The sequence below is a fragment of the Podarcis liolepis genome (genome assembly GCF_965112155.1).
Source record: "Podarcis liolepis genome assembly, chromosome: 5".
Classification (NCBI taxonomy): domain Eukaryota; kingdom Metazoa; phylum Chordata; class Lepidosauria; order Squamata; family Lacertidae; genus Podarcis; species Podarcis liolepis.
In genome coordinates this window covers 81,249,514-81,261,668 of record NC_139556.1, presented here as the reverse complement: position 1 = coordinate 81,261,668, position 12,155 = coordinate 81,249,514, and the positions used below count along the sequence as shown (strand labels likewise).

Below are 12,155 nucleotides of genomic sequence, written 5' to 3'. Positions count from 1 at the left end.
CGAGGAATCCTATTTGGAATAAGGGAATTTCCCTTTAAAAAAAAGGGAAACGTTGACAGCTATGCCCATGCCTGCTATGAGCTCCTAGGAGGGAAGTTCCCGCTGATTTAATTTGGCACATAAATATTGATTTCTATCAGTGTAGAAAATTCTGCAGTTGTCTCAGACAAGTGTACCAGCTCTCATTTATTGGACTGATCATGGCATATGCCAGTAATTCTGCCCAGAATGTGTTCGTTATCAAAACACAAACATTTGAAGTGACATGTAATTGTAAGCTTAATAAGATATTATTCCAGCCTGATCCAGAGCCTCTTGTTGAATTCAGTATCCATGAATGGACCTCTCTGGGTGCATTTCCCCCCTGCACCTTCCATGGAAGTAAAGTTGGCACGGGAGCTCTGGGTGCATAATGCATTCTTTAATACCTGATTGCTTAATTAGGGAGCATATGTTGAATTCTTTGGAACATTGCTTGGAGCACTGAGCACAATGGAAGTGAGTGGGACTGGGACTAAGTACCTATGGGGATAGATTCAGGTAGGTAGCCGTGGGGATACCTATAGGAATGTTAAGGATAGTAGAGGAGAAGATATATTCATTAAATATTATCCTCCCTTCACTCACGCTAGATTCCCTCAATACAGCAGGAAGCTAGTTTGCAGATTCATTTGAATCTCTTTAGTTAAGAAATCCAGTCTGGCTTGATCAGACTGGATTATTCCTGGTGTCCCCTTTGACCCCTCTTAAAAGAATAAAGACACAAGAGTCTTTCCTTAAAAGTAACAAGAAGTTTCCTCACATTCAGTTCACCGTATGATCCCTGAAGGCAGACTTTAGCCTGTAGTTACAGAACATAGTGTGAGTCCATGAGAGCCAGCAGATAGCGAAATACATTAAGAGAACAGCATCAAGAGAAGAAAATGGCAGCATGGTATTGAGAGAGAGAGAGAGAGAGATGGCTGTGTGACTCAGCTCTTTTATAAAGTCAGCCAGGGTCACACCCATCTTCCTGGCCACACGCAGGGGAAGGACGCTCCAGACCAGTGGAACAGGAAGTTATACTGGCTGGAGCAACATCCCCCTGCCTGTGTCCACTCTAGGAAAACAAGGAATGTTGAATTTCACTGCTCCAATGATTTACATCTCACAGTACCAACAGCCAATTTGGACTCGAGAGGCATGCTAGGAATGGTTGACTGCATGGTAAGATAGTCTTAAGTGTACATGTATCAAGGTGAGGAAGATATGGTTAAGGAGGTCCCTTTTGTGTTAGAGTATTTTTATATAATTCAGATCTCCTTCGACTGTCCCAACATATGACTGTTCCAGAGAACCAGTTTTGTGCCATACATGTTCATCAAATACAGGACCAAATTAACTACCAGATGGTAGGCAAATGATCAAACTTCCATTACAAAGATATGAATTTTTTTGTGCATACCCCTCCCCCCAATTCAACTCTAGCCAAGTAAAAGGCTATAGTCAGAGCTCTTACTCGGACTTCTGCCGTAGTTTTCTTGGCAGGTATCCTTGCTAATTACGCTTGATGATAATGACAGCAGAACAGTCAGCTTTAATCATTTTGCCAGCATGAGATTGTGGAAAAGATGAGACTTGATGCATGTAATAAGAGAATGCTCATTTGTTGAGCAGGATTTCCACATGCCAGATCTTTGTGTGCGTGCTTGGAATGCCTCTTCCTCTCCCATTATCGTGAAAGAAAAAGGGGGAAAGTTTATGCTTTGGAAGAATATTTATTTAATGTGCAACTTTCTTGTCTCAACAGTTGACTGCTGGGATGGTCCTGATGGGGAGCCAGTTGTGCATCATGGTTATACTCTTACATCCAAAATACTTTTTAAAGATGTAGTGGAAGCAATCAACAAAAATGCCTTTGTTAAGAATGAGTAAGTATAGCAGGTACAATACATAGTAGTACCATCATACCTTGGAAGCCAAATGGAATCCGTTCTGGAATTCCGTTCAATTTCTAAAACGTTCAACTTCCAAGGTGCGGCTTCCGATTGGCTGCAGGAGCTTCCTGCAGCCAATCGGAAGCCACAGAAGCCCTGCTGGACGTTTGGCTTCCAAAAGAAGATTCGCAAACTGGAACACTCACTTCTGGGTTTGTGGTGTTTGGGAGCCAAAACAGTTGACTGTTAAGCCGTTCGTCAACCAAGGTATGACTGTACATGCATTCAATGTACTATAATGGCATAATCTCCTGTTACTAAAGTCGCACAGTGATTAATATAAATATTTCCCTGTTGCTGAGTTGGGCAATAGATATAGAACACAATATAGATTTTAACCTCTGGTAAAAACTCTGGAAAAGTGACCTGAAATGTACAGCATGTTATTCTTTGAAGGAGAACTACTTGAAAATGATTCACAGGTGGTGTTTAGCTCCGCATAGGCTTGCTAAGATTTACAAGACAGAATCAGATAAGTGCTGGAAGTGTAAAAAGGTGGAGGGAAAATTCTTTCATATGTGGTGGACATGTAAACGGATAAAAGGGTATTGGGAAATAATCTATAATGAATTTTAAAAAAATGTTTAAAAGTACTTCCCCCCAAAACCCAAGTCCTTTCTGTTGTGGATAATTCAGATTGAAACTCCCAGGTGTCAGAAAAGGTTACTTATGTATGCAACAACTGCGGCTCGTGTTTTGTTAGCCCCCAAATGGAAGACGAGCGAGGTCCCAGCCAAAGAAGAATGCCAACTTAAGTTGACAGAATATGCACAACTTGCAGACTTAACATATAGAATAAGAGAACAAGAAGAACATATGTTTAAAGAAGATTGGAAAACGTTTATTGAATATATGGGAAATATTTGTGTACAGCTGAAAACACTGGCAGCATTAAGATAAATTCAACAGTGTAAATAAGTTTTGATGGATGCAATAATGGAATAGTGAATAGTATAGTTTTTGTAAAATATGCAGGGATTTAAGATATGTAAAATGAACCATGGAAAGAGATGAAGGGAAGTAATTGATATCTTAAGGATGTAAAATGTGCATTTGAAATCGTAAAACAGAAAAAGTGCACAGTATAATGTTAATCTCTCACTGTTGCTGTGTTTGTGTCGACACACAACTTTTTAAACTCCGGAATTCTAGAGTTGGAAGGGATCCTGAGGGTCATCTAGTCCAGCGCCCTGCAATGCAGGGATCTTTTGCCCAATGTGGAACTCGAACCCACGACTCTGAGATTACGAGTCTCTGTGCTCTACTGACTGAGCTACGAGAGTCACTAGCTCTCCAACAGCCAACTACTTACTATTTTTATTAATATTATTTATTAAATTTATATACCACCCTGCATCGCAACATCTCTGGGCGATTCAGAGAATAAATTGCAATAACTCAAGTTTTGCCTCCGTCCTCTTCCTTACAAGAGGCAGCGCTGAGACTAAGGGTTGGGGTGTGGGAAAGGAAACTGATAAGCAGCGTCGCTCCCTGGATCAGATGCAAGTCAGACGACAGGCGGGTGAAGGCAGACTGAGGTTGGTGGAGACATGGTGTAGGTTTCTCAAATTAGGTATAGAGTGGAGAAAGTGGATAGAGATAAGTTTTTCTCCCACTCTTCATAATACGAGAGCCTGGGGTCCTCCAACGAAGCTGAAGTTATGAAAACCAGCACACCGCAATCATTCTGCGTTGTTCTGTGATGGGCTAGATGTTTGCCGAGATAAATTTTTGAGACCTTGGGGGTCCCTTCCCCTCTTCTCCCCTCTTCCTTTCAGATTTCCAATTATATTGTCTATCGAAAACCACTGCAGTATTCAACAGCAAAAGAAAATTGCCCAATACCTCAAGGAGATTTTCAGTGACAAGCTGGACTTGACTTCGGTGAGCGCGGGGGATTCCAAGCAGCTTCCAAGTCCTCAGAGTTTGAAAGGCAAAATCCTAGTCAAGGTAAAATGATGTTTTGTTAGTTGCTGAAATGTTGCCCCCCGCTGCCCTCTCCTCTTTCTGTGTTCCTTCTGAAAGGTGATATTTCACCCTCTGTGGTTGTGCTGAGGCTTAGCATGCATTGCCAGAACGACGAGGTGTATGTTTGTTCCAGAGACTAAGGTGGGATTGCCAGGGAAGCGAATTCCTCTCCCAACTTGCCCTGCACTTTTCCTGTAATGCAAAAAAGCTGTCAATTTATTTGTATTTGCCTCTGCCTAGAAATGAAGGCACTTGTAGGAATGTAGCAGGGTGGGGCAGAGACTTTCTATTACAAAGATAAGTTTATTTTCTGTATATTTTTCATTGTGAGAGTTTTACACTCACGGAGGAATCAAAGGCGTCAAGCATAAAAATGTAGTACATCAATGCAGCAAATGAGAGGCACAACTCTTGTTGCCATCCGTCTGTCTTGAGAGACAATGGAGTGTGCCTCTGTGGGTTAAGTCAAGCCACTGTGTTAGCAGCACCCAAGTGGCCTCCCTTGGGCACAAGCCTGGACAGGGTGTGTGGAGGTCCTGGGCTGCTCACACGACAAGACCCCCCTCTCAGCCTCACTGATCCATCCCAAAGAAAAGCAGAACAATATGTTTGGCACCAGCATGGCTGCAGGTGTTGCCAGAAGGAAGCCACCAAGGTGCCGTCCAACCATCTTAGGGCCTCCACTCCAGGTTTTTGTAGGGTTTTGTCAGAGAACTGCCATTGGCTCAGAGGCGAGAAATAGAAGGGCAGCTGTGTTACAGGGAGCCTCCGAAAATCTTGCGAAGCAGTTCCTCTTCCAGGGAGGAGGAAATCCCAACCTCCAGTGGAGAAGAGGTGCAAGGACCAGAGGATGCTGGTGAGAGCCTTAACACCGCTTCTGGGCAAGCCGAACAGGAGGGAAACACGCCCTTGCCATTGCCCATCCTGCGCAGTAGTTTGAGGCGCAGAGAGTGGAGGAGACATTTGGGGGTAACGAAACTTTTATGTTGGGGAAGGTCCAAAAAAAAGACCACTCCTGGATTCTGCTAGCGATTGAGCTAGACATGAGCTTTGGGGCTCTTCACTGTAAATAGTTTGCACCAAAATAAAGCCTGTAAAACACAGGTCAGAATCCTGCCTGGTTACTCTCGATCAACCGCAACAGCCACCTGACAGGTTTGTTCCTTAACCTTTTCTTCTCCCAAAGATGTCCCACAAGGCAGCAGAGGAGAGGCCCATCTAACAGTCAAATTAAAATAAAGATAAGTAAAATGCAAGCAAGCAACACCCCCATCCCACAACCATAATGTATTGTTTTTTTAAGTACCTGGTTTGATCGGAAACAAAATAAAATCCACCCACCCCATTTGGACCACAACAGGAGCTACACCTTCATGGGAGATGAACTGGAAATTGTGTGAATCCTCTACATAGTTTGTCCCTGAGTACCCTTGTATCTCATTTGCTTTGTGTATGTATGGTATGAAACCAAGAGCAGCAGTGATTTCCCTTACTGACTGTTCCATGTCCGTAAAGGGCTATAGAGCTTGAGACCAGGATACCTGAAAGTTCATCTAACCCTTTATATACCTAGCCAATCACTGCAACCTGCAAGTTAGGGCATCTTGCATATACCATCTTGTCAGGATATCAATTCTGAGCAATGTAGGAAGCAGGCCTTTAGTGTTGGGGAATCCTTTGGAATCCCCTCCCCTTGAATATAAGAAAGACACCATCTTGCTTGTCCTTTTGGTGCCTACTGGAGACCTTCCTCTTTGAGATTTCCCCCAGTCTGCTTTGGCACTAGAGTTGTTTTAGAGATGTTTCTGTTGCTTTATCACTTCCACCCTGGGTTTCTTTGGGAGAAAGGGTGACATAATAAATTTTTGTTAAAATTCTACTTAGGCATGTATGTGGGGTTCTGTGCAGGAGCCCCATTCAGCTGGCCGGCAGCAAAGGGTTAATACCATCTGACAGAAAGCCAGAGCCAGAAAACTTGATGGCTTTTCTGAGTAGGAAAACGTTCCAGTTTCTGACTCTGCCTTTCATGGAGCAGAGTTGCAGCTGAAGAGCTCCGCCTTGGGAATACAGCCTAGTTCACTTTTGTTGTTGTTGCATATTTTCATTGGGGAAACAGCAATTTGACATCTGAGTTCTTTAAGATCTCTAGGGTGGGCACCACTGAGATCTGGTGCCTTTTTAGCCCTAGAGCGTCGTCTTTTGTTGTATTTGTTTGACTAGTTTTGTCAAGACACTCCCCCCTCCAAAAAAGAAGAGAGAGGGGAAAAAAAAGATGTGCAGGCATAGATTTCTGTCCAGACATGTTCTGTATGAACATTAATGCAAAGAAGTAGTTTAGTTTCTCTGCAGACTCTCTGGCCCTCTTTCCCTAACCCTTTCATTCCTTTATCGTCTGATAGTCCAGTTGCTTTTCTTTTGTGTTTCCAGCTTTGGATCATTTGTCTCCATGTTCTTAGCAACAATATTCCTCCGATTGTCTTGGTTGCCAGCTTACAAATCTTTCGCTGGAGTTTTATGCCTGATTTGGGCAAGGCTTTGACTTCTTGAAAGAAAGTTGTTGCGCCTCCCCCCCCCCCAATAGCTTCCTAATGGTTTCTGAATGGTTTTAGAAGGCAGCCCCAGAAAGAGCACAATTGCAGTGTAACTAGTTGTGGCATTTGCCTCCTAGGTGGGTCATAAGGAAAGGGTTAAATGTATGTGAAGTGATTGGCCAGTGGGAACCCAAGGGGAGGAGTTAGAGTTAGAGTTGGTGTTGTGTGGAAGTCAGTTGAGAGTTGGGAGTTGGAGAAGGAAGAGGGAGGATATAAGTGTGTGGATTGGTCAAGTTGTGTTGTGAGAGAGTGAGAGGAACTGTTAGGTGGATTCAGATAGATAGTTGGGATAATCAGTTTGAAGTTGTTAGGAACGTATAGGTCAGTAAAGAAACTAAGATTAAGAAACTGCCAAGAAAAATTAACTGAAACCATAAACTTGTTCATGCCTACAAAATAAACTTGATTATTTTTTAATGTTAACAACTGTTTGGACTTCGTGTGTACCCGAGAGAAACGGGTTGGTGGCAGCGGGAAAGCAATCACAGTGGTGGCACAGGGATCAATAGACCATCAAACATCCGGGGACCCTGTGTGATCGCCACACTAGTGGATATGCAACCATGGACAGGTTTGATTGTACCAAGGATGGCTCAACTGTCTAAGCTGGGGAGAAGCACTCCTGGAATGTTGCCACCACTTCTTTCTAGCCAGTCTCAAGGCAACTTTCTACTTCCCGAGTGTGACATTAGCTTGATTTGGTGGGTTTTTATTTCCTCTTGATTCTGACTTGGATAAATAACATTGCAGTGGTGATCAAGTGATTTCAATTGATGTGAGGAGAGCATCCTCTCATCACTTTTTTCCCTTTAATCAAAATCAGAGGCAGGTAAGCACATATTGCAAAATGTGCATTTAATTTCCTGATCATCAGTCTCAGTCAGACCTTTCATTTTAATAGCATTCTCTCGAATACCATAGTTGATCTGCTCCTACAAGGGAGATTTTGTCTCTTCGAATAATATTATTGATCCTGTAAGTCACTCTTGTACACCACTGATCAGTGGCCATTAACTGTTGCGCCAAGCAAGTAAAAAGATAACAGTTATATAAAGTTATAAACTGGTAGGTGCTCTGTGTAGCAGTCTTGCAGTTAGCCACTTAATCTGACCAAGTAACAATTCCTTCCAGATGTGTATTGCACTTGGAGAGATTGATAAAAAACACATTGGGTTATATTCCAACTAAGTTATATTCTATTAAGAGTAGATCCATTGAAATTAATGGACCTATGTTAGCCATGCTTGTTAATTTCAGTGGATCTGCTTTGAAGAGAATTCACATTGGATACAACCACTTGGATGCAAATTATCCATCGGTATGGGTGAGTATGTGGGCTGGTAATTTGATGGCCTTTCTCTTGCTACCTTCCTTTAATCCTTTACTTGGGATGAGTCGTTCAGCCCTGTGTCTATATTGTATGTCACTGGACATTCAGAAACACTCATGCAGAGATAGAATCTTAGAAACATGGAGCTGGAAAAGACCTTTCAGGTCATCTAGTTAAGCACCCTACCCAATGATGGCAGGAAATCCAGAGCTAGATTTTGCCTCTGCTTGAGGACTTGCAGTGCGGGGAATCCCAGGCCCCCACTACCAAATTGATTCCATCATCCAACTCAGAGTTTCCATCTAACTGGGGTCTCCAGCTGTTTTTGGACTACAATACCCATCACCCCTGACAACTGGTCCTGCTAGCTAGGGATGATGGGAGTTGTAGTCCAACAACAGCTGGAGACCCAAGTTAGGGAAACTCTCATCTAGCTGCTCTTACCATCAGAAACTTTCTCTTTCTTTCTGCTTAACTGAAGTCTACCGTAAGCCCATCAAATGTAGCCATAACCTCCGGGGCAATGGAGAACAAGTCACCTTCTAGGTCAGTGGTGCTTTTAAAAGAGGATTAGAGAAATCCATGAAGGATAAAGCTATCAATGGCTACCAGCCCTGATGGTTATGTTCTGCCTTTGCCATTTGCTGGAAGCCACAGGAGGAGAGAGACCTGCTGCCGCTGCTGCTCTCAGGTCTTCCTGCTTGCAGACTTCCCACAGGCACCCCTGGTTTAGTCTGACCTACCTCTTTTTATAATATATATAAAAAATATTTATTTGGATTTTCAGATTAAAGCTTTACTATCACATACCCCAGGCATGTCCAACAGGTAGATCGCGATCTACTGATAGATTGTGGGGTGTTCCTGGTAGATCTCTGGCTCTCCAGTGATCTCCCCCCCAAGGGGAAAAAACAACTGTGGCTTCCTAAAGAAAGCTCGACAACTTTGGTCCATCTAATGACAATGGGTAGATCACTGCCATTTTTTTTAAATACTGTGAGTAGATCACAGTCTATTGGGAGTTGGACGTCCCTGACATACCCAATATACACCATAAAAACAAGATTCCAAAGAATCTCCTGGACTTCCCTCCTCCCCTTTGTGGGTCCTATTGTCAATAATTTCCTTCTGCATCTCTTATGATAATCCAAACCTTTTACATCTCCATTATGTCCAAAATTCACCATTAAACTACAAGTGTTACTCCGATCGTACTAACGATTTTAGCTGTTTACAATGGTTTTTAAGATAAATTATAAATTTCCCTCATTCCTTATTAAAATTTTGGTCTTCCTGATTTCTGATTCTTCCGGCCATTTTAGCCATTTTGGCATAAATGACCTACTTCAAAGGCTTGCCATGTGGCTAAGAAGTCACCTTGGGCTCCTTGGAAGAATGTAGGATAGAAATGTAATTTTTTAAAAAAGAAAAGGAATGTAAGAAATCGTTTTTACAATAGCAACGGCTCCCTTGTAAAATATGTGCTGATCAGTGATGAATTGCATACAGACCCAAGCTTGGTGCAACTTTTGCATTCAGTACTGGATAAATGTGCATCAGCTTGCAGTGCAATCCTAACCTTGCATACTAGGAAGTAAGTCCTGCTGAATTCAAAGAGGCTTACTCGCAGGTAAGTGGGATTAGGATCGTAGCCTTTGCCTGTACTGAGCAACCCATGATTTAGCGCAAGCCGCTTCATTTGTTTTACATCCTTATTTGCAGCCAGTCTTAACGATGCTTAAGATATTCTGATGTAATGCTTAATGAAAATGAATGGTTTGATGAAAATGAACAGTGCAGCGTTTTGTCTTCATTAGTGCCAGAGATAGCAGAGCTGAGTGTTTTTCCAGCTTGGCCAGTGGAACGGAAAGAATTTAGACCAAGGGTAGCCAACGTGGTGCTCTCAGGATGCTATCAGACTCCATCTTCCATCGCTGCTGGTCATTGGCTATCCTGGCTGGGGCTGATGGCAGCTGGGATACAGCAACATCTGGGGGGGGCACCCCATTGGCTATTTCAGATATGGATGGCAAAGTAATGCAAAACATGTAGCGGGGAGAGCAACTTCCTTGTCATTGTTCTGTAATAATGACAAGCTTGTACCAAAACACTGACACTTGCGTACTGTATTATATAAAGTGATATCGCACTACGCTAAGTGGAACAAGCATGATTCTCCACATCTGGAGCTTGCAGGCCTGTTCTGACCCATTAGTGTCTGAAAGGCTCAAGATACTCATTTACAAGTATGTCAGCAATCCTTAGTGCACATCTGTCAGAAGCCAGGCTGAGCTTCTAATTTAGGACTGCCCAGTAAACTTCGAAATAAATCCTCATAGTTCGGTTCTCTGTGGGCGACACAGTACGTAGCTCAGAATTAAAATTGAAATAGCGGCTAGGGTTTTTTTAAAAAAAGAAAAGGAGGAAGGGAGAGAGTGCGCTTCATGTTGAAAACATAGTAATTTCCTGAATGCACACCAGATTAGAAAGATATATCAGCTGTATTCTGCAGGGATCACTGCAGGATCCAGCAGTGTGTCCAAATATTTCAGAAATTCATTGAATGAAAGAGCAGAGTGTATGCATAATAACTGCAGGCCATTTGAAACTTGGAGGGACCGCAAACAATTTGGAAGATTTTAAAGAATATTTTGCAACCTTTGTTTAATAGAAATGGATGGGCTCCCTGCCATTTTGACTACGTAAGCGAGGGCATTCACAATCTGAACATCAGAAGCAGACAGAATTATGTGATGCCTGCATATTTTATAGAATCACCACGGAGGTCTTTAGATGACTTCAATATATTTTGTCGTAAGGAAATATTTCTGCTCTGTAATAAAGATGTACTCGATTTGGATTTCAAATGACCATGGCAATTTTGTGCTGTAATGCTCATTTTTTCAGGGTAAAAAGCTCCCCTATAGTCTTGGAGCAGATGCTGAAGAAGGAGAGGTTTCTGATGAAGACAGCGCTGATGAAATTGAAGATGATTGCAAGTTGAAGGTTTCTTACGTAAGTGTGCTTAGCAACTTCCCTATAACTAATTTCCCAGCAGTTGCGTAGAGCTGCATTTCACACACAGCTTAAGTTGAAATGTGAATTGCATGTGACGTTTTTGCGTTCAAGGACCTGAACCATGTTTTAATCGCCCTATTCTCACTTGCCTGTGGTGAGGCTCCTTGCTGCTGAGGTGTGCTTCCGGGTAACAAGAACTTCTTAGCCATACATTGATATTCCCACTAACATAGATTTTAAGGTCCTTAAGGCAAGAGGCCTATCTTTTATGAAACTCTGTAAAGTTTGATGTGTGTTGATGCTGCTGGGATAACGAGGATGATTAATCATGGCTTGGATACAAATTGCCCTCTGGTGAAGAGAAAAGACTCCTTCTGTTGGTGGAAGGGACTTCGATCCAGCAGAGACTCCTTCATGGGAAAAGGGGAATAAAACCCTCTTCCCACTGCAATCTATCATATACCACAATCTGCACTGTTATGTAGGTTCCCTCAGTTCTCTAGACTTTTTAGAGACATAGGGAATTGGGAATAAATGAAAATTGCATTCCCCTTTTCTCCAGTACTGGTGTTCCATATGTGGAACTCTTCTCATGGGAACTGTGGATCCAACCCAGTTATACTGTGTGTGTGTGTGTGTGTGTGTGTGTGTGTGTGTATTATTTATATATTTTTTTATATAAAACTCTTCTCATGAGAACAGTGGGTATGTGTGTGTGTTCTCTGTTCTCATGAGAAGAGTTCCACATATGAGACACCACACACACACACACACACACACACACACACACACACACACAGTAAAGGACCCCTGGATGGTTAAGTCCAGTCAAAGGCAACTGTGGGATGCGGCACTCATCTCGCTTCAGGCCAAGGGACAGCTTTCCAGGTCATGACTAAACTGCTTCTGGCACACGGAGGAAACGCCGTTTACCTTCCACAGCAGTACCTATTTATCTACTTGCACTGGCATGCTTTTGAACTGCTAGTTTGGCAGAAGCTGGGACAGAGCAACAGAGGCTCACCCTGTCTTACAGATTTGAACTGCCAACCTTGTGATCAGCAAGCCCAAGAGGCTCAGTGGTTTAGACCACAGCGCCACCTGTGTCCGTGTGTCCGTGTGTGTGTGTATCTCCCTTGTTTCTCCACCATGTTGTACATTGACTGTTTGTTTCTTCTGTCTGCACTTGCTCTTCTTTCCTCTTGCTGTTTTCCATTTGTGTCTTGTCTGGAAGTGGATTTTTGAAAAAATGAAATCTTTTGCTCGGTGGCA

General features: G+C 42.8%; 1 protein-coding gene across 21 annotated transcripts in view; it reads left to right on the top strand.

The window, feature by feature from the left end:
* Positions 1-12,155, top strand: part of PLCH1 (phospholipase C eta 1) — a 140,716-nt gene that overhangs the window by 91,545 nt on the left and 37,016 nt on the right. For all 21 annotated transcript variants that reach the window (XM_083503761.1, XM_083503762.1, XM_083503756.1 and 18 more), the window contains 3 exons: positions 1,790-1,910; positions 3,755-3,926; positions 10,773-10,880. In XM_083503761.1, the coding sequence (XP_083359887.1) occupies positions 1,790-1,910; positions 3,755-3,926; positions 10,773-10,880 (401 nt within the window). The remainder of the gene's footprint in view (positions 1-1,789; positions 1,911-3,754; positions 3,927-10,772; positions 10,881-12,155) is intronic.